The 22,501-nt window shown below is 40.7% G+C and overlaps 3 protein-coding genes across 3 annotated transcripts; 1 reads left to right on the forward strand and 2 right to left on the reverse strand.

Annotated features, from left to right (window-relative positions):
* Positions 1-2,279: 2,279 nt before the first annotated feature.
* Positions 2,280-6,851, reverse strand: NDUFB5 (NADH:ubiquinone oxidoreductase subunit B5). The gene is made up of 6 exons (XM_084291635.1): positions 6,692-6,851; positions 6,071-6,156; positions 5,158-5,224; positions 4,319-4,380; positions 3,264-3,370; positions 2,280-2,523 (listed from the first exon to the last, which is right to left on the reverse strand). Exons 1-6 carry the CDS (start codon positions 6,807-6,809, stop codon positions 2,403-2,405), a joined length of 561 nt encoding a protein of 186 aa, XP_084147761.1. The 5' UTR covers positions 6,810-6,851; the 3' UTR covers positions 2,280-2,402.
* Positions 6,852-6,922: 71 nt separating this feature from the next.
* MRPL47 (mitochondrial ribosomal protein L47) lies at positions 6,923-10,814 on the forward strand. Its single transcript, XM_084292365.1, has 7 exons — positions 6,923-7,039; positions 7,629-7,774; positions 8,032-8,092; positions 8,599-8,695; positions 9,006-9,136; positions 10,078-10,173; positions 10,530-10,814. The coding sequence occupies exons 1-7, from the start codon at positions 6,939-6,941 to the stop codon at positions 10,645-10,647; spliced, it is 750 nt and encodes a 249-aa protein (XP_084148491.1). The 5' UTR covers positions 6,923-6,938; the 3' UTR covers positions 10,648-10,814.
* A 1,306-nt stretch (positions 10,815-12,120) lies between these two features.
* On the reverse strand, positions 12,121-21,615 carry ACTL6A (actin like 6A). The gene is made up of 14 exons (XM_084291655.1): positions 21,517-21,615; positions 20,741-20,817; positions 20,385-20,559; positions 19,668-19,768; positions 18,340-18,437; positions 17,558-17,652; positions 17,183-17,289; positions 17,014-17,103; positions 16,776-16,837; positions 16,342-16,456; positions 15,928-16,008; positions 14,892-14,987; positions 13,910-13,996; positions 12,121-13,399 (listed from the first exon to the last, which is right to left on the reverse strand). Exons 1-14 carry the CDS (start codon positions 21,539-21,541, stop codon positions 13,319-13,321), a joined length of 1,290 nt encoding a protein of 429 aa, XP_084147781.1. The 5' UTR covers positions 21,542-21,615; the 3' UTR covers positions 12,121-13,318.
* Between the last annotated feature and the right edge of the window lie 886 nt (positions 21,616-22,501).

Below are 22,501 nucleotides of genomic sequence, written 5' to 3' on the forward strand. Positions count from 1 at the left end.
GGAGCGCCGCCAGGTGCCTGAGGCGGGGGCCGCCGCCGCTCGTCAGGCGGTGCCGGGGCCCCGGAGCTGTCCGCGGCCCTGACGGGACCGCCCTGAGCCGCGCTGCCCCCCTGCGGGGTCTGCCGGGGAGAGGGGGGGGAAAGGGAGCACTGCCGGGTTCGGGGTTGGGGTGGTTTTCATCAGAAAGCCGTGATTTCCAGGGGGCGGGGATGGAGACTTCACCTCCTGGCGTCCCTGCGGGGAAGCTCGTCATGGGTAGCCTGAAGCAGGTTCCTCTTTGACCAGTAATATAAATTTTTAAGCAAGGAAACGCTATATACATATAAACTGGAACGATTTGTTGATTTCATGTGCCTAAATACAAGGCTTTTGACTTCCAAGTCCCCAGCCTATAATTAACCTTGTCCATCCACTACAGGTTTCTCTCCACATGGACAGCGCACCTCTCACCGCCCCGCTACAGGTGCTGAAGGCGGCAGGTTTGAGCACAGCCCCTGCCAGGAGGTGGTGAGGTTCAGCACAGCCCCTGCCCTCTGTTTGTATTCATCCTGCCCTGCTCATGGTAGGTTAGAGAGGAGGATCTGGTTCTTGGGGTGCTGGCACAGTAAGGATGCTGTAGGACATCTGTGAGAGCACCAGGAGCCAAACCTAGATTCTCTGTATTGAGGGTCAGAGCCCTGAGCTCAGAACGACTAGTTTTTGGTTTGTTGTGTTGCTCCTTGCCTTTCACTTTGAAAGAATACTGATAGGAAGGAAGAATAGCATGAAGCAACTTTGTACAAATATACTTGAAATAGTATCTTTTTTTTTCTCCAAACATTATCCAATAACTATTACACATGCTTGACAGCAGCAGAATTAAAGAAATGGCTGATTCATTTACAATAAAGACATGAATAGTTCTCCACCTGGAGTCCACGTAATACCTAAGGATACACAGACCACTTCCAAGTGATGTGACCTTTTAAAGAAATTTTTAACTCAAAAACAAAAGGTTCAAAAGATTGTTCTAGTAAAATTTCAATTAGCAACAGAATTGAAAAATCATGTGTGCATCCAACTATGAAGAGGCAATTTTTCAAGGAAAAAAAAAAAAAAGAAGCGTTAGGAACTGTGTGAAATACCAAGGGCAAAATATGATCTCAGTGGAAATGGTTTAGACAAGAAAAAAATTTACATCAAAGAACCATACCCATCATTGGATGCTGGATAAAAAAAATAATAAACGGTCACCAGAAAGATTTTACCTGGAAAGGCTTTGTGCTTTTTAATGGTCTCTCTTATAATTAACATAGCATTTATAAACAATGTGAGCCACAATGAGAAATACACGCTAACCTGAAAGATCAATGCAGACAAAAAGGACAAGTCAAAGCATTGATGAGAAATCAATCCAAGTCTTTCTAATGTTTGGCAGTGCTTAGAAGCAGCTAATGAGGCTGTCTTTGTTTAAGATAGCCAGTGAAATACTGTTTAATGTAAATAAATTAGTTTTTAGTTTTAACAGTTTGAAATCACAAGATGATCAGGGTTTCCTAAAGGATTTCGGCTTGTTTCCATTAAAAATTGGACACTGCATACGGACAGATTAGTTCAGGGTTGCAGACTGTAAGATACATTATCCTTCAACCTCTTGAGGTATTTAAAACTAGAGGAATACCTTTGCCATTAGAACCAAAGGAAACACATCCCTCTAGTGGCAAAAGTCTGCCAGATAAAAAGAGCACCGTCTTTATTACCTATATATTTCTTAAAAGTGGTATAGAGGAAAATAGAAAACAACGAAGAAACAAAAACAAACACAAAACAGTAACAAAAAAATCCATGTAGAAACATGTTCTAGAAAGACCATCTTTTCAGTGATCTGCACACATAAAGGTCCAGTTTGGAAGGCGAAAGATGAGTCTAGCTACAGATCATGAGAAAGAAAATACTTGTCTAAAGTGATAGATATAACTCCAACATTCCAAAGACCTAAAGGTATTTTTCTTTCTTCATTTTCCACAAATAATCTGACACAAGGTGCTGTGAAAGAAAGGAAGTCCTACCGTTTCTTGTACCGTTATTTTAAAACTACTAGAAATCACATGATAAAGACTAACCTTACCAACTTCTTTCGCATATACTAGGTCACAGAGGCCATTCTACACCGATGCCCTGGAGAAAAAGGGTAAATGTTGGCCACTGACAAAAGGCATTTTCTCTGATTAGTAACTTCAAAAGCTATGAGACAAACTGTCACACAGTTTCTTTCAAGTTATCAGAATCAATACAAACACTTTTTTTGTGTTTTGTTTTTTATTATTATTATTTCCAACAGTACACAGCAGGATGTATATTCCATAGTTAAGCCACAATTTGCTGGTATGCATTTAAAACTGTGCATACTATCTTCAAACTGTTCAATTGTCAGGTGTGGATTTCATAGAATTGTCAGTAAGATTTTTATCAGGTGTTTCATAATGATACCATGGTCCATCTCCCCTCCGCCTCATCAGTCTGCGTGCCTCCAGCTCCATCACCCTGAAACAAAAAAAGCACCACACACAAATGACGTGAAGTCTCTTGGTTTTGATCAGACTGTTTAACATCTGGGCATTACTGACAGCAGCAATAAGTTTAGCATCTACTGTTTATTCATGCTATTGAAACATAAGTAATACCAAAATATGAAGGGTTCAACTAAAACATAAACTACTAAATCCTTCTATTTCAATTTTTTAGCAAGTCATCTCACAGGAGAGCCATAAAAGTATTTACAGGAGTTCTGTTATAGGTCCTTACTTAGTAAGTCCCAAAAGCAACAACTTGTGAAACTTGGACTTTCTTCTATTACTACAGTTTACTCTGAGTAAGTCTAGAATAAACCTAGAACATCGCTATTGCTGCCCACAAAAATTTCAACAGCAGCAAGGAACACGACCAGTCCTGTAAATTGTGTCATTTAACTTCTCAAGCCACAAGCATTAGCAGAGGCAGAAAGAGCTGTCCATTTCCTGACTCGGAAAATGTACCTATAATTTTATAAATATGAACTGTTCAGGGGAGATACTGCTGTTTTGCCCTTGGATTGTTCCAGTTCTTAATACTGCAAAGGCAGGGATTACAACTTGCAGTGGGACACCAGCCAGTACAGCAAGCACTAGGGTGATGTACAAGCAACCGAGTACACTATGTCAGCATTCAACTCACTGTTAAGCAAAACACAATACTCAGCTACAGTATGTACTAACATTTAAAAACACCCTAACAATACAACATACCTCAGGTCAGTTTTCTTTGCTTCAATATCGAGCAAAGCCATATGCTTCTCATAGTCCTTTTCAGGAGGGTCAAAGAAGTAACGAGCTATCCAGCGACTTATAGGGTGCTGGAAAACACAAAAGCGGAAATTATTCATGTAATTTCCAAGTAGAAATGCCATCGTACTTAAATCATATAACATGTTTCCAATCCTGAAGACACGATCAACACTATTGTTATTGTTAGAATGACAGCACCCGTAACGTTAAAAACATGTTCAACTACTTGTTAGAACAGAACCCTAAAATGTTAGATTTAATTTGCTGTTTCTGTTATCATTTTCTTTCTGTTGAAGGAAAGTTCTTTAAACTGCCACTGTCATCACAGAAGTGGATTCCAAATCTCTTACTGTAATCAGTAACATTTTAAATTATTGCTTCCAAATAAAAGTCATTCTAATAGAACAAAAGGTAAATGGGTTGAAAGAGTCATAACAGTATTGCTGGGTTCAGTTGCTTTCTAAGTAAACCAATAAACTGCTTGCAGTAAGAACACTGAGCTTTCTGATCATAAAAATCTTCAATTCCAAATTTAAGAGCACAAGAGATGGCAGACTTTGAAACAACACTAGCAAGTCATACAGAAGAAAGTAACACCGCTTCAAACTCCAGTTTCTTAAGAGTTGTAGCTCAAAAGCTACAAGCAAAGACAAAAACCGGATACTAAGTATAAAATGTTCTGTATGTGACACAGTCAGACCATTCTTACTATTTAGGAATGTTATAAAAGAATTCTTGGCATATAGCTTCAGCAGTTTACTTGCATAAAGTCAGAAATCATTTACATCTACCTGTGTCAACAACCAGATTTCCTACAGCAACACGCACATTCCATAAAACTGAAGAAAAGCAAGTTTGCCAAAATTACAAATGGACAATTCAAATTCTATTACTCTGATACCCAATGGCAGGGGTGTCTCCGTTCTCACTACCAGACTCCACACAATTTACTCCCAAAACTAGCATCAAGAGGAAAGGCGTCCCTAAAATATCACCCCTTTACACGTTACACTCACCTTGTAGTATTCCCAGTATTCTGGAACATAACCTTCAGGAATCTCTGCAAGTTCAGCTTCACCTGATAAGGAATGATCATTATTACTTCATTTACTTCAAGTATTTCATATGCTGCCTTTCATGTTAAAACAAACAAAAACCAGCAACAACAAAAACCAACACTATTTCATACAGAGAGTACCTAATCCCTTATCTTGAACTCTACTGAGAAAAAATCGACTTCTTATAATTTCCCCAGATATTTCACACATCCAGCTCAGATTTTAAGCCATGCACCAGAAGGGTGAAATGGGCAGCTATAAACAGCTATATAGAAGAAATCATTAAGATCAAGTCCACAGAAATGCCCTTTAAAGTATATGAGATGAAACCATGTTTTTTTCTAATCTGTTTAATTAGTTCCATATTATTACAGTAGATTAAAACAAGTATAGTCAAGCAGAATTTGGATTTTTTTCAAGATAAAAAGTTACAATTGCAGTGTATGCAGCTTTCTTGAAGAAGTATGCAAAACAAAGTAAGAAAGACTCCTTATTTGGATATAGAAGAACTGTTCTTTAAACCTCGCTGATGTCTGAACTACTGAAATATGGAATTTGTCAGTTTTTAAAAATAGAGAAAGTTTTTAGAAAAATCGACAACTACAAAAAGAAAAATACTGAGAATGTCTTGTATGTACTTACACAAAATTACAGTATTTCTGAGACCTATTTCATGGTCTTCCAAAGAGCAAGTCTCAAACATTTGTGTATTTTTTTCTATCCAGCATGCTTAGCTTCCATTTGACCATTTAATGATCATGACTGCGTACTTAGCTTGGTCATGACAGAGCACTCACCAATGAAGACGTTGACATACGTTATGAATAGCGCCACTGGTATCCCTGTCAGAAATATATAGAATCTCTGTAAAAGGAATAAGGAGAAAAAAAATCAGTGTGGAAACTCAGAAGCCTGACAAAATTCATATGAAGTTATTTTGCAAATCCAGTAACACAAAGTAATTCTTAGTTTTGCACTTATAGTTCAGATAGAAACGTTGTATGTAAAGTTACATTGCTGATTAAAATAACTTAATTAACAAACAAATACAGGAACTGTGGTGCTGTATCAGTCCACGGACCCATTTACTTCAGCACTCGATCTCCCAGATAGGTCAGTGTCTGAAGAAGCGTTTCCCTGAATGCCACCTCAGCATCTAATGAGGACTGGCTTCAGCACCTAACTGTAATGAGGCACTAACACCAATGCAATATAACCCAACGTGAATATAACCACTGCTAGCTTCAGTAGCCATGGAAGACAGATAAAGGCAGCCTGAGCGCACAAAGCGAGTACGATCATGTTAGCTGTTACCGAGCATAAGGGGTGCTTCTCACAGGTCGAACTCAGGTCAGGCTTCCTAAGTCTAAATCTCTGCTGTTATTGGTCTAATAATTGAAGGCAAACCCAGTAGAAGAGTAACCTCATATGTTTTAAAGAGGAGGGTGAATTAGAAAGCATTTGCAGGTTATGCATATATGAACACAGACACATAAGAATGCTAATGATGTCCACCTAGTATCTTTTTGCTTCATCAGGCTTTTATGACATAAAACATTATTTTAGAAGGACTGGAAATTCTTGTTTATCTGAATAGCACTAACACATTTCAGATGCTTGACATAAAAAAGGAAAAATACAATTTTAGAGACTCTTAGACACATTCAGAATAACAAATCTGCTTGCATATTAAGCTTGTTTTAAACTCACCAGCAAATTTAGAAATCGAGAATCATAAAAGCTTGTTGCCTTGATAATAAACATTCTCTTCCCATGGCTGCTGTGTCGGACAGGAGCTGAAAATTGAACCAAAGCGTTATGGTTTTTAATCCACTTGTTGGTTGGACCAGGACAGAGACAGCAATGCAAGCAGAGGACAGAAGCGTACAGCAGAGGCCAAGCAGCTGCGAGTTGGTTTTCTGGAGGGTAATGATGCTCCTAACGCTTCCCTCAACTAATTTGTTGTTTAGATAGAAAGAACTTCATACTTTATAGACTGGTTCATCCCTATGTGTACATCCCAACAAACTTATTACCGAGCCCAATTATTTCTGCACAGGACCAATTACAGGATCACAGGATTATTTCTCTTGGAGACCTGTTACCTATAACTTGGCACCACAGACCAGGCGGGGAAGCCCACAGGCGCTTCACCACCCACCACTTCCAACCCCTTGGGCCGGGCCGGGCCGTGCCAAGCGCCCCCCGCAGCCGCTCGCTGTCCCCGCGGCCTCCCGCTCCCCGCTCGGGTCACCTCCGCTCCCCAAGGTCACCTCGCCACCGGTTCCCTCCCCTCCATTTCCCCCGTCCCCGCAGCCCCCGAGGCCCTACCGACGGTGCCGGGCAGGCGGGCGGCCCCAGCGGCCCAGGGGAGCCGAGCGCTGCCCCCCGCCGCCCGCCGCGCTCCCCAGGCAGCGGCCGCCCGCAGCAGCAGGCTCATGGCCGCCATGGCTGGTGCTGGCAGCGGGGCGGGGCCGGCGGGCGGGCGCGAAGCCAGGCGGGCGCCATTTTGAGGAAGGGCAGAGCGCTCCCTGTGCTTCCGGCGCCTTCGTGCGCGACGTCCGCGGCGCCGGGGAAAATGGCGGCGGCCGCCGCGATGGCCGCCCTGAGCCGGCGCCTGAGGGGAGCGCTGCGGCTCGCAGAAGCGCGGCCGGGCCGGGCGGCTGCCGGGCTCCCCGGGTAGGCACTGGGGGGCTGCGGGGCCGCCTGAAGGCGGGGGAGCGGCAGGGAGCCTGGGAAGCTGCCCGTAGGCTTCCTCGCTGGGCAGGGGTGCGGGGGTCCGCGTTCAGGGACCTCCGCTGAGGTGCGGGTTTGTGGGGCGGGGTGAGGGGAAGGAGCCGGTAGGTGTAGGGCTGGGAGCTTCCACCTCTGGTTTTTGCAGCCCTTATTATGCTGTTAGTGTGTGGTTTTCATTCATGCTCCTACTGGGTATTTACTTAAATTCAGTGTACTTAAACACACCTTCTGCTTATACTAGCTATTGACTTAAGCTCACCATTCTGGATGGTGTTGTTCATTTACTTATTCTTTTATTAATTTTAAAATCTGTATTTGTTTTTTGAGTATAAATAAATGATAATTGAGACAAGGGGAACACAACACCCAGATGACACCTTTATGAAGAACTGAACCCACATCTTTTGCCCCTAGACCCTGGTGTTTCTCAGCCTTTAGGGTCGGTGCCTTCATGAACGAAACATTCCCATCTGTCTGGATGTTATTTTTTTTGTGTGTGTAATATAGTGCTGTTACTTTAATCGTTACTCAGATTAACACCAAACCTGTTCCACAAGAACCTGGCAAAAGTTAAGCCCCCCCATCAGTTGAAGTTCCTGCATACTACTCTGTCTCGGAATGGTTTGGAGGAGTTCTTTGATGATCCAAAAAACTGGGGAGAGAAAACAGTAAAGTCTGGTGAGTTATATTCAGTGTTTCTAACAGCAGCCTTTGAGCCACTTCAGCTCAGCTGAAATTTGTCCTATTTGAATTGTAGAAAGCCACGTAACTATGGCTACAAGCATAGCTAAATATCCATAAGGATAGCTTTGCAAGAGGTATTATATTTTTATAACAATGTACTTGTTCTGTTGAATCAGCTGAGACAGAAAAAGCGCACTTTCAGAACAAGCAAACTTTATTAAATTAATATTTATTGACTTTTTTATATACAGGAGATGCATGGAATATAAAACAGTTAAGGGGCAAGAGCAGTGAAGACTTGCACAAACTTTGGTAAGTTTTAGTGAAGTAGCTGCTGTCAGAGCAGGTTTTTGTTGTTTTTTTTTGTTTGTTTGTTTGTTTGTTTGTTTGTTTTTTAAATAAAATGGGTCTGTATTAGCCAGTCAATCTATTCTGCCAGCCAGCTCTGCATACATAAGCGTGCTTTGGCCTTGAAGCAGCCCAAATCCTGATAGTGCTCAAAACGTGGAAGCTGTTCTGCAGATAGTTGTACTGTAGGTATGTCCAGTATGAAGGGTTCAAGTTCAGTACAGAGGTTAAATTTGAACCCTGTGGGGCTTATGTGAATGGCAGAAAAGATTTGATTGGAAGGGGCCTGTGCTGAAGCTAACCCCAAAATTAGGTCAGGCTGCTCAAGTCTGTATCTATTCAGAGTTTGAAAATTTCTGAGACTGGAGATTACGTTGTCACTCAAGGCAACCTTGTGTAGGGGCTAAGCTAGTGAATAATTGCTGGTGTATCTGAAAATTATTTTTGAAATACTGTGCTTTCTGATTTAGGTATGTCCTATTGAAGGAAAAAAACATGCTTTTGACTTTAGAACAAGAATCAAAGAGACAGCAAAAGCCCATGCCAAGTCCAGAACGATTAGAAAAGGTAACTTTTTCATATTAGCTAAAAATTTAAGCAAAATAGCTGAGTGAAAGGTGAAGCATTCTCAAGCTTGTTAAAAAACATTTTTTAGATTATTTCTACTTTTTCAGTGTGAGCACAAACACTGTGCTTAAGTGACACAGGGAATGGCCTCTCCACCTGTTAGTCCACAGCTGTGAGAATACTCATCATGGAACTCACTACATTTGACCTACCATTTTCTTTTAAGCTTTGTCAGAGATCTTCATTGGGGGTCTTAAGTTGTCAGCATCGTGTTTTATTGGCCCATCCTGAAACTGTTTCTTATTTCTAGGTACAAAAATCTATGAAAAACATTGACTTGGTAGTCAAAGAAAGAGAAACTGCTTTGAGACTCTTACAAACTGGCCATGAAAAACCAGTACCTGGCGAGTGGAGAAATGACTTCTTAGGACGCACCTACTGGTACAGAATAGAGAACTTTTCTTTCATATATTTGAAGTTTTCTTATGGTATCTCTATTGATTAGAGCAGAAGATTTTTCTGATCAAGAAAGGGCACATATACTCTATAGAAATAAGTATATTTTCTAGTCATCATTCAAGGGCTTATTGAGTTATTAATTTTTAATGTGGTTGTAATTGCTGCTAAATAATTCTGTGGGTAAACTCAATCTTTAACTGTAACAAAGTTAGTTCTGTGCTGCTGCTAAAATTTCTGCAGTGGGAGAATGGCTGCTGCTGTGGTGATTGTGTAACACATGAAGGAACTAGAGAGTACGGTTCAAGCTGAACTGTCTGGACTTCCCTCGTTATAATACAAAATCCATCTATTGAGGAACCACATGCAGAAACTCAGCTGTACACCCAACAGTAGGTCTGATGCAATCTGAGTGCACTGGAGGCTGCAGATGGGTCTACACAGGCCATCTGTGCAGCCCATATGCAAGAGAAACCCCAATGAGACATAATAGTCCTATATTTAGAGGGCGAGACTTAGGTTGCTCAGGCAGATTTGCACTTGACATGGCACTCAAACACAGGCATTCAGAAAAAAAATGTAGTAGAAACAAAGCTCTCTTCACAGTCTGTTTACAACAGCTCTTGAGAATTCTCTTATGAAAGAGTAATGCTTTTAACTATAACTGGAAAGAATCACTCTCTGTTTTGGGCCCGCTCTTCATATGTTTACAATTCTTAAAGTAAGACTACTTTCTACAGGAAGATGCTGAGCTATGCTTGAAATGTAGAGTTACAAACCAAGCCAGCAGAGCTAAAAGTAGATAGACAAATACAAGTTGTGTGATATACTGATCAGACCATGCTGCCTGTCATCCAAGAAGTCTGGTAGAGTTCAAGAATGGAGATAAAGTATACATCCTAAAATCACTTATAAATCTTTAACAGGTATACATACAAGGAATGGCCGATACCATGGTACCTGAACAAAAAATACAAGAAAAGGAAATTCTTCTACTTACCTCATGTGAATCACTTCATCAGGTAAAATGAACTTTTTGACACGGAACACTTTCATGTCTTCCTCAGTCTTCCTCCTTCCACTGTGTAGGGAAAAGTGTGATCTGTGTTTTTTTTTTTCTGTTCTTATCTTAGTTATTTGGAGATTTCGCTATCTATCACGTTGTCATTTTAAATGTGATTTAAACAATTCCTCCCAGAGACTAGTTTTTATAGCATTCAAAAGCAGAAGACAATAATGAGTCTGCTTTGCAGGCATTTTTACCTATCAAAAGCAAATTAATACTGAAATCATTACACAGTGGGGGCATCTACTTGATTAGGGTGTTGGGCTCATCAAGGAAACTGCCTGGAAACTAACTACGCTTTCTTTATTTCAGGCTCAGACATGAAAAATATTTACGTGCAAGGGTAAGACGACAAAACCTAGAGAAGACAAGGCAGAAGGTCTTACAAATGAAGTTTCCTCATCTTGCTGCAAATTCGCAGAGCCAGTAATATTTTTGAAGAGTGCTGCAAGCACTTAGTTGAGTGTCTTTGCACGACTGGAACACAAAAACAAGTTCTGAAACCAGTGAACAACTTGACTGAGTGTTCTGGACAGTTTTCCATCTTTATTTTATCCCACATTTGGACCTAAAATAAATTTGTGATCTGAAATCAAAGAGCAGCTTTAGTACATAACTCAAAAATTAATCCTACTGATTTTTTTCTAGGAACACTTGAGAAGTAACACTAACCAGCTGTTATGAAAGTGAAACATGTTATGAACAGTGACAAGCAGCCAGATGAAGGCATACAGCATAGGGGTGTTTACCTGCTTTACTTTAACAGATGTATATTGAAACTGGAGAGAAACATGAGAACCTCGAAAGCTCACATACCACACTTTGTTCCCTGATCATCTGAGACAGTTATATGTCAACATAAGTTACGTGTGCATTCTACATAAGTGCAGGGGGAACTGGGCTGTTAGTGAGGTGTGTGCATGCTGGTACTGAGCAAGTGCTGTTAATAAGTGTGGCAGGCTGCTGCAAGGAACTCTTTCCCTAGTTTGAGTTTTGCTTGTTAGAAAGCATTAAATGTTTAACACGTTAGCTTTTAACAATGCAGTCTTAATACCTGTATTTCTAGAGACCAATGACAAATTCAAATACTTGTGCACTGTTTTTTGCAGTGCACAGAATGTTTGTAGGTAGACTGGTAGTAGTCTTCTGTGGAACTAAAGAAGGAGGCAAGGAACTTTTTACTCATCATTACTGCTCTCTTTTGGTGGTAAACATTAAAGCTTTTAACCTTCAAAGGAGATTATTCTACATTGCTACATGAAGTCCCCATTTACACAAATAGTCTCTCAGGAAGCAGGTGTGCTATGCTATATAATCTGATAAGACACCAGAAACTCTAAGGGAACAAAAACTGCATTAGATACATTCATCTCCATCATCTTGACCTGCTCTGCATCACATGAAATACCTTCCTCCTAGACAGAGGCTCTTAACAATGGTGACAAAACCCCAGAACTTGTTTTGCTCTTCGTATGGTACTAAACCACTCACAATTGTTACCATTGCACTGTAATTCTTTTGTTTTATGAGGACAAACAGAATATAAAAATTGACAGTCAAGGAAACGTAAGTGTCTGATGTAGAAGGAAAACTCTGAATTTACAGTCAATTCTCCAAGAGAAACAAAGTAAAAGCCTACTTTATCTCTTCACCTCTAGCTACAAGCTGTCCGATCACTTAGTACTTCACTGATGCCATAGTAACTTCATCCTTGAATGCAAACTTAAGTCTTTCTTCCAGTGTAACAGCGGCAGGTGATTGTATCGTGTTGTAGCTTACTTAAATTTGCCTCCTTTTGAAAGAGAAGCATAGTTTGTCAGCAACTTTGAAAACAACTTTGTCTCAAGAGCCACCTGATTATCATGGTACAACAAAAACAGGTTGTTTTGATAAATTACTTTATTGCTTGGAGGTAACATGAAACTGTTTTCAACTAGAGGCCCCAGCATTACCCACAAGGTCTTTTAGGATACTGAAAACATAGCAGTATTGTTTATATTTTTTAAATTAGTTAAATGCTATTTGGTTTTCCACAGCTTTTAGAGTAAGGAGCAAAACTTCACCGTGTCACAACACAGAACATCATACCGTTGTAAATTTGAGTTGCTTCACAGCATTGCAGAGCTGCATTTTGATAGCCAGTTCCTGCTGAAAAAGTCATCCCACTTCCTCTGCCCGAGTGCACGCTCCCCATGCAAAATGCAGGCACTTACTGACCTCGCTATGAGTCAGCCAGAGCTAAACCAGCAATAAACAAACAGCGACTGCCCCTCTCAGTTACAGCTCACTGAAAAATGTCAAGCCACATCCTGAGGTCTTCTCTGACTATTATTCCCCTAGTCTTGGGGAAAGGCAATTCTCTGCTTCACTTTCCCTGTCTCTAAGAAGTTTTGTTTCTCACCTACAAAGGCATTCAGCATATTATATACATTCTTTAGAAATCTAGTGGAGAGAAATGATTGTTTACTGAAACAAAATTGCTCCGTAATAGAAAATTAGCAACCAGTGCATAATATAACATTCACTAAATGGAATGTAACACTCCATTAGACTGTAAAAGTTTACCCTGAACTGACTGCCCTATAGTAGATTAGTAAATACAAACTTTCCATTTTTAAAACAGAAGAGTAACTGTTTCTCTGCAAGTACTGTCAAAGTTGCTCAAATAAAAAAAGAGCAAGTTTTATTAGGAGAGAAGTAAGCAATTTAAGGCCAAAGTACTAGCAAAGGAAGACTAATATATGAAAGTACGCTAGACATTTTTAATAAATTTGTGCAGGCATTTGTAAGGTTATGCCCTATCTATTAGCTAGCCTGTAAAGCTGTTCCCAGGAAAAGATACTAGAGAAAATAGACATTTATACAAAATTATAAAATGCTCATTATATGAATTATTGCTTTACAAAGGACAAACATCCTTTTTCTATGATAGTACCAATTAGGTTTCTTAAAATTTCTAAAGGTTTGTTAAAAATGGAACTTGAATTATGCAAAAAATCCAATATAAATTTTCTACAAAAGAGTCCATCCCATTCCTGAGTATGCTAAAGCTATAAATCAGAAGAAGCACTGAGGAGGCAGCAGTTTTCACAGTAGGAGGTTCAAGGGCATTTTCTTTCTACGCACTGTTTCCCTCCTTCTTCATATTCTTGTTTAGAAATCCACATCTGTTGAAAAGTACCCTACAAAAACAAAACAGCAACAAAAAAAGAAATTAATGTTAAGTGAAATATTAAATTCTCATAGAAGAAAAAACAAGCAAGCCAAATGATGTAAGAAGAGTGACTCCACATGCTTCATAATCTTTTTCCTTTGACTTTCATAGCACTAGTGATTGAACTAAAGATAGGAAGTTGCAGTAGCAGAAGCTGATTTCAGTTGCCCTTTCTGATACTGCTAAACGAATCCCCACAAACCTTGCCAATACTCAGTAACTCGGACAATGAAGTTCATGCATGTGATGAAGGAACAGGTTTGCAACTTTCATGATATACTCTATGTGTGTCATTTTTTATGTACCATATTTCAGGCCTGCACCTTGCCATTAGAAATAGGAGGCAAATTAAGTTTGGATTATCAGAAACACACAGATAATTATTGCTCCAGTAGCACAAACTCTTCAATGCACACATATGTGGAATTAAGTTTGCGGGTAACAGTGCTGCATAACACAGTAACAGAGGTTTACTAACCAAAGAAGCCAAAATTGAACCGCCAATCCACGAGCTGAATCGCCGCTCCACTGTGGTGTTGTTTGCTATCAATTTCAGGCGCATGCTCTGAATAGAAGAGGAGGTAAAATGAAAGAACAATCAAGTCCAAGGCTGGTGCCCTTTGGTCACATGAGAAGGGCAGCACAAAGAACTTTGTGTGTATACCAATATGCAGGTGGAAAACACCAGTTTTCTTTATCTTGCAGTAGAGCTTATCTGCCCTGTATTTAGAATCCCAGAATAGCCACAATGCAAGAGAACAGGAGTATATCTGGCTTTTATCATGTCTCCCAACAGTGAACAGCAGCAAATGCTCGAGGCTAAAAACATAGCAGGTAAAGAGCAATACTACTCACAGGACTACTTAAAATGTATACTGGGTCCAAAACATCTTAGATGTCATTGACCCCAATTCATTAATCAGTTTTGTACCTGTTCTTTCTTTTTGCTTCCAAAATGCCTTGTAGCAATAAGAGCTTTGAATGTCAACAGATTTGCTCCATGGCTATTATGAGTGAGTACCTAACTACCTTTCCCAGTTTCTCGTAACATTCGTGATTTCACAGCTGCTACAAGTTGAACATCTTTTCTTGAATGTGGATATTCAAGCTCTCAAGAAAACGGAGTAGTATTAATACTTTCTCTGACATCATATGACTCAAGAAATACAAGTATGTTAAACACCAGTTTTTATCTACAAGTAGGTTTAGCTGTCTGTAACACCCAAGAAGAAAAATTTGTGTGACAAAGTGACAAGGCTTCAGACAGAATGACTGAACATGCCTCAAGCTAGCCAGCAACACTTCAGGAGAGAGGCCATCCAGGGAAAGGAAGAGCAACTGTTGCTTACGGACAGTTACAGAACATGGAATCATAATGTCAAATGGTGCAATACATACTTGTGTATTTATGCAGCAGAAAAACAAAGTGATAAATGCAGTGATTATAAGAGGTGTTTTACCGGTGGAGTTTTCTGAGACAGCTCTCTGTTCAATCTATCTGTGAAACTCTGTATTAGAGTGTTTCCTCCTGCTACAATCACGCTGCCATAGAGGCCCTAAAAAGAGTAACGTACGTTAATCCTGAAATCATTCTGAAAACAACTTTCATAGAACATATTATCAACAGCAATAATCCGTCACTTGATATCAACAATATTGCATCTCCCAATCCAATTAATTGTAATCATGTGAAAAATATTTCAAGAGATCTTAATGATGAACTATACAAGGAAGACAGAAGCTGTGTGATTAAGGATTCTAAATGATTTCACAGACTATTTTCTTCTGTACAGAGCCCTACACCTACAGATACCTTCTCTATCCAAGCTGATGGTTTCCTTTCAGCCAGATATTCCAATCACAAAGAAAATGTTTGTGGCACTGGAACAGTTTTCCATCTTATTAATGCTGCAGTTGGTGAACACAAGTCATGGTCTGGCCTACACAGCCAGCCTGACTCTCTATTTAAGAGGAAAAATTTTTGAACTAACCCCCAAGCAGTCCACATCAAATTGGAATCTTTTCAAATTGACACCCAAAAATAGGAAAACACTGTTTTAAGTGTTCTCTAAAACCTCTTCCCTTCCTTCTACTTGCCCCCAACTGTCCCATACGATAGATTATGTTTTAAAAGTACAAGTTTCAAACAGCCCAGAAATCTGAAGATAACAAAGGTATGAGCACAAAATGCTCATCTCATCTGAAGCTAACCCACATTATGCACTACCAGCCACAAAACCCAGACATTAGCTACATACTCCGTGTTTCTACCTATATATAGAAGTCAAGAATCCCAATTTAGCATTTTGTAAAACAAAACGGGAATCCTATATGTTCTTATATACAATTATGTAATACTTAAGAGAATTATTCAAATGTGTTTATCATTTTCCTAGGAAGTCTGTATTTCTTTATCAACCACTTTCTACCTCCCCCCCCAGAACTCTGGTCAGCACAAGAAGCATCTATGCCTTACCCAGTACATCTAACACTTACCGGCCTGATGTCTATATCACACATTCCAACACTCGTTGTGACAACATGGCTCACACCCAGCATCGTGTTACCAGACAGACCCTAGAATTAAAATTAGTAATTCACACATCACCACTTCAAAAGGCCTGATTATTTTATTACTATTTAAAGGCCTGATTTTTTTATTACTATATATTACGTTATTAAAGAGGGACCACATTGTTAGGGAAAGAAAAAATATTTCTATTTTTCCATTCAGCTAGCTCATCACTGCCCATTTTGAACTACATTTCCTCCTTCTCTATCCTGACCCTAATAAAACAACACAGGCAAATTTTACTGCCCCAGGAAGTTAGGAACATCATACAAAAGGAAGCCATGGGATAAACTAGTGATTTAAAGCCTTCCAACTATTACAAATCACAGTTGTTTTACCTTTACATTAGAAGGGTCAAATAATCCCTCAGGGATTTTTAGACGCTCAGCACCAAAGTCACAGTTATAGCCATTAGGGAACTCATAATGAACCGTTGGCATCTGTGCTGCTACCCTGGAGCAGTCAGAAAATGACACATTAAAGTACAGTGCAGAGTACAATGTCACCTAAGTAGCATTATAAACTAAGGTTTCAATGACAGTATTCTGATTCATATGAATTACACTTTTGATAATATTATGATGCCATGCATCTTGGAATATTAAATCAACAATCACCTGTATGTATATTGTATCTCTACTTTCAGAAATAAACAGATTTATCTAATTGGCTTCTGTAATAAAACAAGCTAACAGCAATGAACAAGCAAAGTTCATTGAACAACTGATAATTTTACAAGGACAAAAAAAAAAAAAAAAAAATAGCGACGTACTGTTCATCATAGGTTGAATCTGATACTTGGAGGACAGAAGCTTGGAAGTCCTGAATGACACACTATGGAGATAAGAATTACACGGTTACAAGAACAGTCTATATTTCAATAGAATTTATAGAATCAATACTGTCCTTAACATCTTCCATTTCTTTAAGAGGAAAATCTGATGCACCTGTAAACAGGAGTTCTTCACGAGACTGCCCAGGGGAGTTTTAGAGTTGGAGAAGTGACTTACATTACACATGTAGTTGTGCCAAGATCTAGTGACCTGGGGTAACTTCTCTTTTCTCTTCCAATTTGCTGGTGATCCCTCACGAACTGCCTCCTGAGATTGTAGGGAATATGACCATCAGTTCACCGTTTGAGCTCAGACGAACACTTACTAAAAGAAGTTACCTTCCTACCTTTGAAGCAATCATATATGGAGGAATTATCTCAATATTCATTTCCTGAAACAGTTCTCGGCACTGCATAGTAATAAAGTCTCCCGCAAGTGGTGATTTTACAATACCTAAAAGACAAAAAACAAAAAAAAGAACAAAAACCTGAAGACATCCCATCAACCCGGAATGCACTGAAATCACAATGAACTCTCCCAACAAACTCTTACTTGTCATAAGGTACTGTTGGGTGTGGTTTATTGTTGTTTTTCCCTCCCCCCCCCATATTTAAGGGGATAAATATACATTTAAAAATAATAAAAAAAAAAGTAAAAGCAGAAGCTTGAAAAGCTGACTTAACTTTGATACTGCTGTGCTATTATCCATGAAAGTTTTTACCTTGTTGAAGTACATATCCATCATGCACTGGAATAGCAGTGGTGTGTGTTGCCCCACTATCCAAGATGAGACCTGTGGATCTCCCATTAGCAAAACTAGCCACAAAGATTAAAGAAAATACTGTAATTTTCACCTTAGACAAAAAAGCCATACAATTTGAACATAACCAGGAGTAAGGACTCCGATGTTTCATTACTTGGCTCTACAACTAGACTTGCTGTTTTTCCAGGCACATCACCTCTCTATGAAGTGCACAACCTCATAGAGACAACATTTAGCTTTGACCTGTGAACTAACTTGAGCTTTGGATGCACGAAGATGACAACTAAGCTTACTGCATAGTATTGACTTCAAAGTATATCCAACTCATTTAGATTCTAAAGGTAAAAATCTGTTACTAGTTCAAAATAATTAGGAATATTCATCTTAAGGCTATGGGAACTTGAAGCTCTATATTACTGTACCTAGTAGTCTGGACAACACCATTTCAGTTCTGTAATATTTTTACCAACGGTATACAAGAACCAAAAAAAAAAAAAAAAAAAAAAGAAAAAAAAAAAAAGAATTGCCTCCAAGGACAACAGTCAGAGACTGGGAGAACTTCAAATCAGAGTTCTAAAGTTAAGAAATGGAAGTTGTTTACTTCCTCCCAAGATGTTTATGGAAAAATTAATTTGAAGAAGAAAATTTAGACATGCTGTTAAACTAGGAGTTGCCTAGAATAGCTTTACTGTAACTTTCCAGGGAGGAAAAAAAAGGCAGTGCAAACTTGTAAAGGATACGCTGTTAGAACAGCGGTTTTACACAAGAAAAATGCAGGGATGTTGTAGTGTTCGAACATCAATTCGGTCAGCTTTTCACGCTTTGCTCTAGTATTCCACTAGAAGGAAAAAAAAAAAAAACACAAACATGTAAACAAGAAGAAGGTATGCTCATTGTGCAGATCATTAGAGCACACTAAAAGAATGCTGGCAAGATGAGGAAATAATTAGTAGTTACAGAACATTAATGCTTATCCGGTATCAGTCCTTCAAAGAGCTTTCCAAAATAACTGACATGCCTATTTTACAGGGGGAAACAGTAAATGAAATAACTTGCCCAGCTGAAAAAACAATAAATCTAGGTTTCCCTGTTCTTGAAACATCTTCCTACAGTTCTACTCTACCCGTGATTAAGTCAGGATATATCTCAATCTACACATTACTGAAAAAGTGCATTTTTTCCAAGTCAATAATGAAGGTTAGTACTGTAAGGGAAGTTACAATGGAAGCCTCTATACAGACATCACTGAGCCATCAAACAGGAAACAGCCACTGCAAACTCATCCATACTCCACCACGTACAATCGCCCTCTCAGAGGCAACATGAAGGCAGTTCTGTTTCCCTGTTAATTTAGCGATTTTTAAAGCTATTACAGAGAACGCAAGAAATCACCTCACAATCATCAGCCAGATACGATTCAACACAAGGGAAAAATGAAAGAAAATCCTATTCATAAAGACTTTATTGAAGGTATACAAGACTTTTGCATGCCCAGTCTATCTTACGTCTTCAGATTTCAACATCTGCCCTTTGAACATTGAACGTTACTAACTGACATAAATTGTGTCAATATTTTATTCCTGGAATTTGTATTCATCCACCTCTCTTACCCTACACAACCATTTGCAGAAAGGAAGACAAAAAAATAAAACTTCTCCACTCTACGTATTTATTCTCTGTCGTATAATAAATACTAGATAGAAGACTGAATGCCCTGACAAGTTTTTATTAAGTGTCAAGTACAACATATGACATCCACACATCTTTTTGCTTTTACTTTAGGCAGTAAACTAAGACTTAATTTTTTAATTATTGCAAAATAGTAGTGCATTGAAAGTACTTTCTAACTCATGCCAACTATTTCAAATTGTTGTCTTCTTAAGGTATTTTTAGTAATGCAATTATTTCCCAGAACCTGCAAAGTATTTTTAGATTTGTTGCTTCTGTAATTGAATTTTAACACTTCAAAGCTACCAACCAGTATCAGATTTCTCCAAGACTAACGTTTGTAGATTCAGCAAGAAGATACAGGTAAAACTTCTCAAAATGCAAAGCTGCTTTTACTCACTGGTGCTTCAGACATAAGGACAGGATGCAGACTTGCTTCAGATTTAATATGCATCTTGTAAGTGTGATCCAAAATTGCCTGGAAACTATCCCAGTCTTCAACTGTAATGACATTGAAGCAAGCAGATTAGTTACTTCTAAGTTCTGATCCACTTAATAAATACACAGAGGTTTTCTGATGCCTTTTTCTTTTTTTTGCATGGAGCTCTTCACTCAAAAGCTGTCCTCAGCAGACCTACACCTCCTGTAGCACTTTCTACTTTGAAGAATTCTCTTCCTCTCTGAGCATTACGACTGAAATTCAGAGTTATGATAGAAGTCCACCAACACAACAAACCACCTGCACTTTATTTTGTAAATCCAGTATCCGTTCTTACGGCCTATAGACTCTGTTCACACATATTACAGTAATAAGCTTAAGAAGCATCTCCAAAAAAATAGCCATTTATCAAAGAAGGTGTCTAAATCAAAGCTTAAGAAGAACTCTACAAGTTTTCTCTTAAGACAGGAAAACGCCCAGTATCATATTAGAATTTCCTTAGTGAAAGCAGATCCTTTTCTTTATGGTCCTGTTCTTTAAACCCAAGATTAAAAAAAAAAAAAAAAAAAAAAAAAAAAAGAGTTAACTTGTATAGCATCTGTGTATATGAAAGCTATGACTTTCCGCAGCCTAGCAATGCAACTTCTAAAACAGATAGAAAAGGACAGAGCACCATACTCATTCCATTTTTTAAAGGTGAAATGGCCTCCATATTTTCCCTTGGAACTCTCAGGGCATTGGTGTCTATGTAGTAAGTCGGGCCCCCTTGTTTGCCCTTGTCACCATCTATCTCCATCAGCGTGCTGCCATTGTCCCTTTCCAGCACCACACCAATCGCTGTTGGAAAATCAACCTGCAACGCAAAAGGTAAGCCAGGTATGAAAACGTGTCATGTTCTGCTTGGATTTTTTGCTCAAAGAATTTAGTTAATTTATTGAATACAGTAAGAAATATATATATATTCTGAAAACTCATAACTAATAATGAAGTTCTAAGTCAGTGTTACGCCTCGGCTGAGTCACGCAGCTCCTCACCTTTGGACAGTCCTCGCCTGCATAGCCTGCTCTCACCGTGTACGAGCCGATATCAAAAACAAGAGCGCCGACTTCATCTGAAAAGACCGTCAATGAAGAGGCAGTGAATGGTTATTGCACCCCACCACAGTCCTGCCTTGAGTTTTCCCTGCCCCGTTTTGCTGGCAAGAAAAGAGAAGCGAGCTGAAGCATCTTTCCAGAGGCACAGAGCAAGTTCTGTGCTGGAGACACCAGACAGCCAGCTGAAGGATGCTGAGCGGCTTTAATTGGGGTGAGGACAGGCTGGAGCCGGGACAGCGCTACACCTCAACCATATACAAAAAGGAGGGTGGTTTTAGGAGAAGGGGAGCGCAGTGCCACCCAAACACAGCACCACACGCAGCCTTCGCCTTCTCGGCACGGCGAGGCAGACAGCTCGCACCCCGGGGGCCGGCCAGGACCGCGGAGCAGGGCCCGCAACCACCCCCAGCGCCCCTCAGGGCTCCCTTGACCCCTCAGCGGGGCGCCCCACACACCCCAAAACGCCCCAAGATACCCCAAAACGCCCCAAGATACCCCAAAACGCCCCAAGATACCCCAAAACGCCCCAAGATACCCCAAAACGCCCCAAGATACCCCAAAACGCCCCAAACCCCCAGGGGCCGCCTCTTCTGCCTCAGGAAGCAGCGAGGGGGGGGTCGGGAGGGCTCGGACCGGGCCGCGGCCCCCTGAGGGAGCGGCGGGGGCGGCCTGAGGGGGGCGCCGGGCCGGGGGGTGAGGGGGGGGCTGGGACTCACCGCCCCCGTACACGCCGCCGCTCATGGCTGCCGCTGGGCCCCGCCGCGCCTCGCCTCACCGCGCCGCCCGGCAACAAAAGCGCCCCGGGCCCGCGCCCCGCCCGCCAATGGCAGCGCAGCTCCCGCCCGCCCTGCCCAACGGCCCCGCTCGCTGGCCAATCGGAGGAGGGGGAAGGAGGGGTTTAGGAGAGGGGTAGCCAATCATGAGGAGGGGAAGGGAGGGAAGGGGAGGGCGGTGCGTGAGGGGAGGGAGGGGTAGAGGGGTGCTGAGGGGGCGTTGCTGTGTGAGGGGCGGATGGCAGGTGGGGGGCTTGGCCGCGAGGGGCTGGCTGTGGAGAGGCGCGATGGCTGCTGCCGCTGGCCCTTCACGCTGTCGTAGAATCATTAAATCATTAAACACAGAATCATTAAGTCGGGAAAAGATCTCCAAGATCATCTGGTCCAACCAAAGTCTCCCACTGTACCGTATCACTAAGCACCACGTCCAACCTTGGACACCCCCAGGGATGGTGATGCCACCACTTCTATGGACAACCCGTCCCAACGCCAGGCTTCTCCTTTTGAGAAGAAATGGCTCCTCATTTCCAACCTGAGCCTCCCCTGGTGCAACTTGAGGACACTCCATCAAGTCCCTTCATCAAATCGTTCCTGTGCCTCTCTGTTGGGTGCCCCCACTGGGAATAAAATAAATGTGGGTTTGTTTCTTACATCAGGTGTCTCTTGGTAGCCTAGCCTTACGTTGTTCCCTTTCCTCTCGGGACACTCCTTTGCATGTCAGAGACCTCAGGACAAAAATTAGTGCTAGCAGTCTCACCTCATCTCATGTCTGTAGGTATTTCGGTGCTTCCTACAAAGCTTTGTTTCTAAGTTGTGACCTAGTTTCAATTATATCTTTATTTACACTGAGTTTAATCAGTGAAGTAAGAAGAGAGAGAGAATTAATGTTTGGTGCACCCAGTAGTTTTATTCAGCAGGTTCTGTAAAA

Source organism: Netta rufina (genome assembly GCF_964035555.1).
Source record: "Netta rufina genome assembly, chromosome: 9".
Classification (NCBI taxonomy): domain Eukaryota; kingdom Metazoa; phylum Chordata; class Aves; order Anseriformes; family Anatidae; genus Netta; species Netta rufina.

Bases quoted from the DNA above. Each gene is read 5' to 3' on its own strand.
- ACTL6A (XM_084291655.1), bottom strand. From the start codon at position 21,541: ATGAGCGGCGGCGTGTACGGGGGCG. The intron at 16,457-16,775 runs GTACGTCGCTAT...TGACTGCTCCAG, and splicing joins GATTCAACCTATGATGAACA to GGTAGCAGCACAGATGCCAA. The intron at 13,997-14,891 runs GTAAAACACCTC...TCTTCTATTCAG, and splicing joins TGTCTCAGAAAACTCCACCG to AGCATGCGCCTGAAATTGAT.
- NDUFB5 (XM_084291635.1), bottom strand. From the start codon at position 6,809: ATGGCGGCCATGAGCCTGCTGCTGCGGGCGGCCGCTGCCTGGGGAGCG. The intron at 3,371-4,318 runs GTGAGTGTAACG...TGTGTTTTCCAG, and splicing joins AATACTGGGAATACTACAAG to CACCCTATAAGTCGCTGGAT. The intron at 2,524-3,263 runs GTATGTTGTATT...TTTTTGTTTCAG, and splicing joins GCAAAGAAAACTGACCTGAG to GGTGATGGAGCTGGAGGCAC.
- MRPL47 (XM_084292365.1), top strand. From the start codon at position 6,939: ATGGCGGCGGCCGCCGCGATGGCCGCCCTGAGCCGGCGCCTGAGGGGA. The intron at 8,093-8,598 runs GTAAGTTTTAGT...TTTCTGATTTAG, and splicing joins GAAGACTTGCACAAACTTTG to GTATGTCCTATTGAAGGAAA. The intron at 10,174-10,529 runs GTAAAATGAACT...TCTTTATTTCAG, and splicing joins CATGTGAATCACTTCATCAG to GCTCAGACATGAAAAATATT.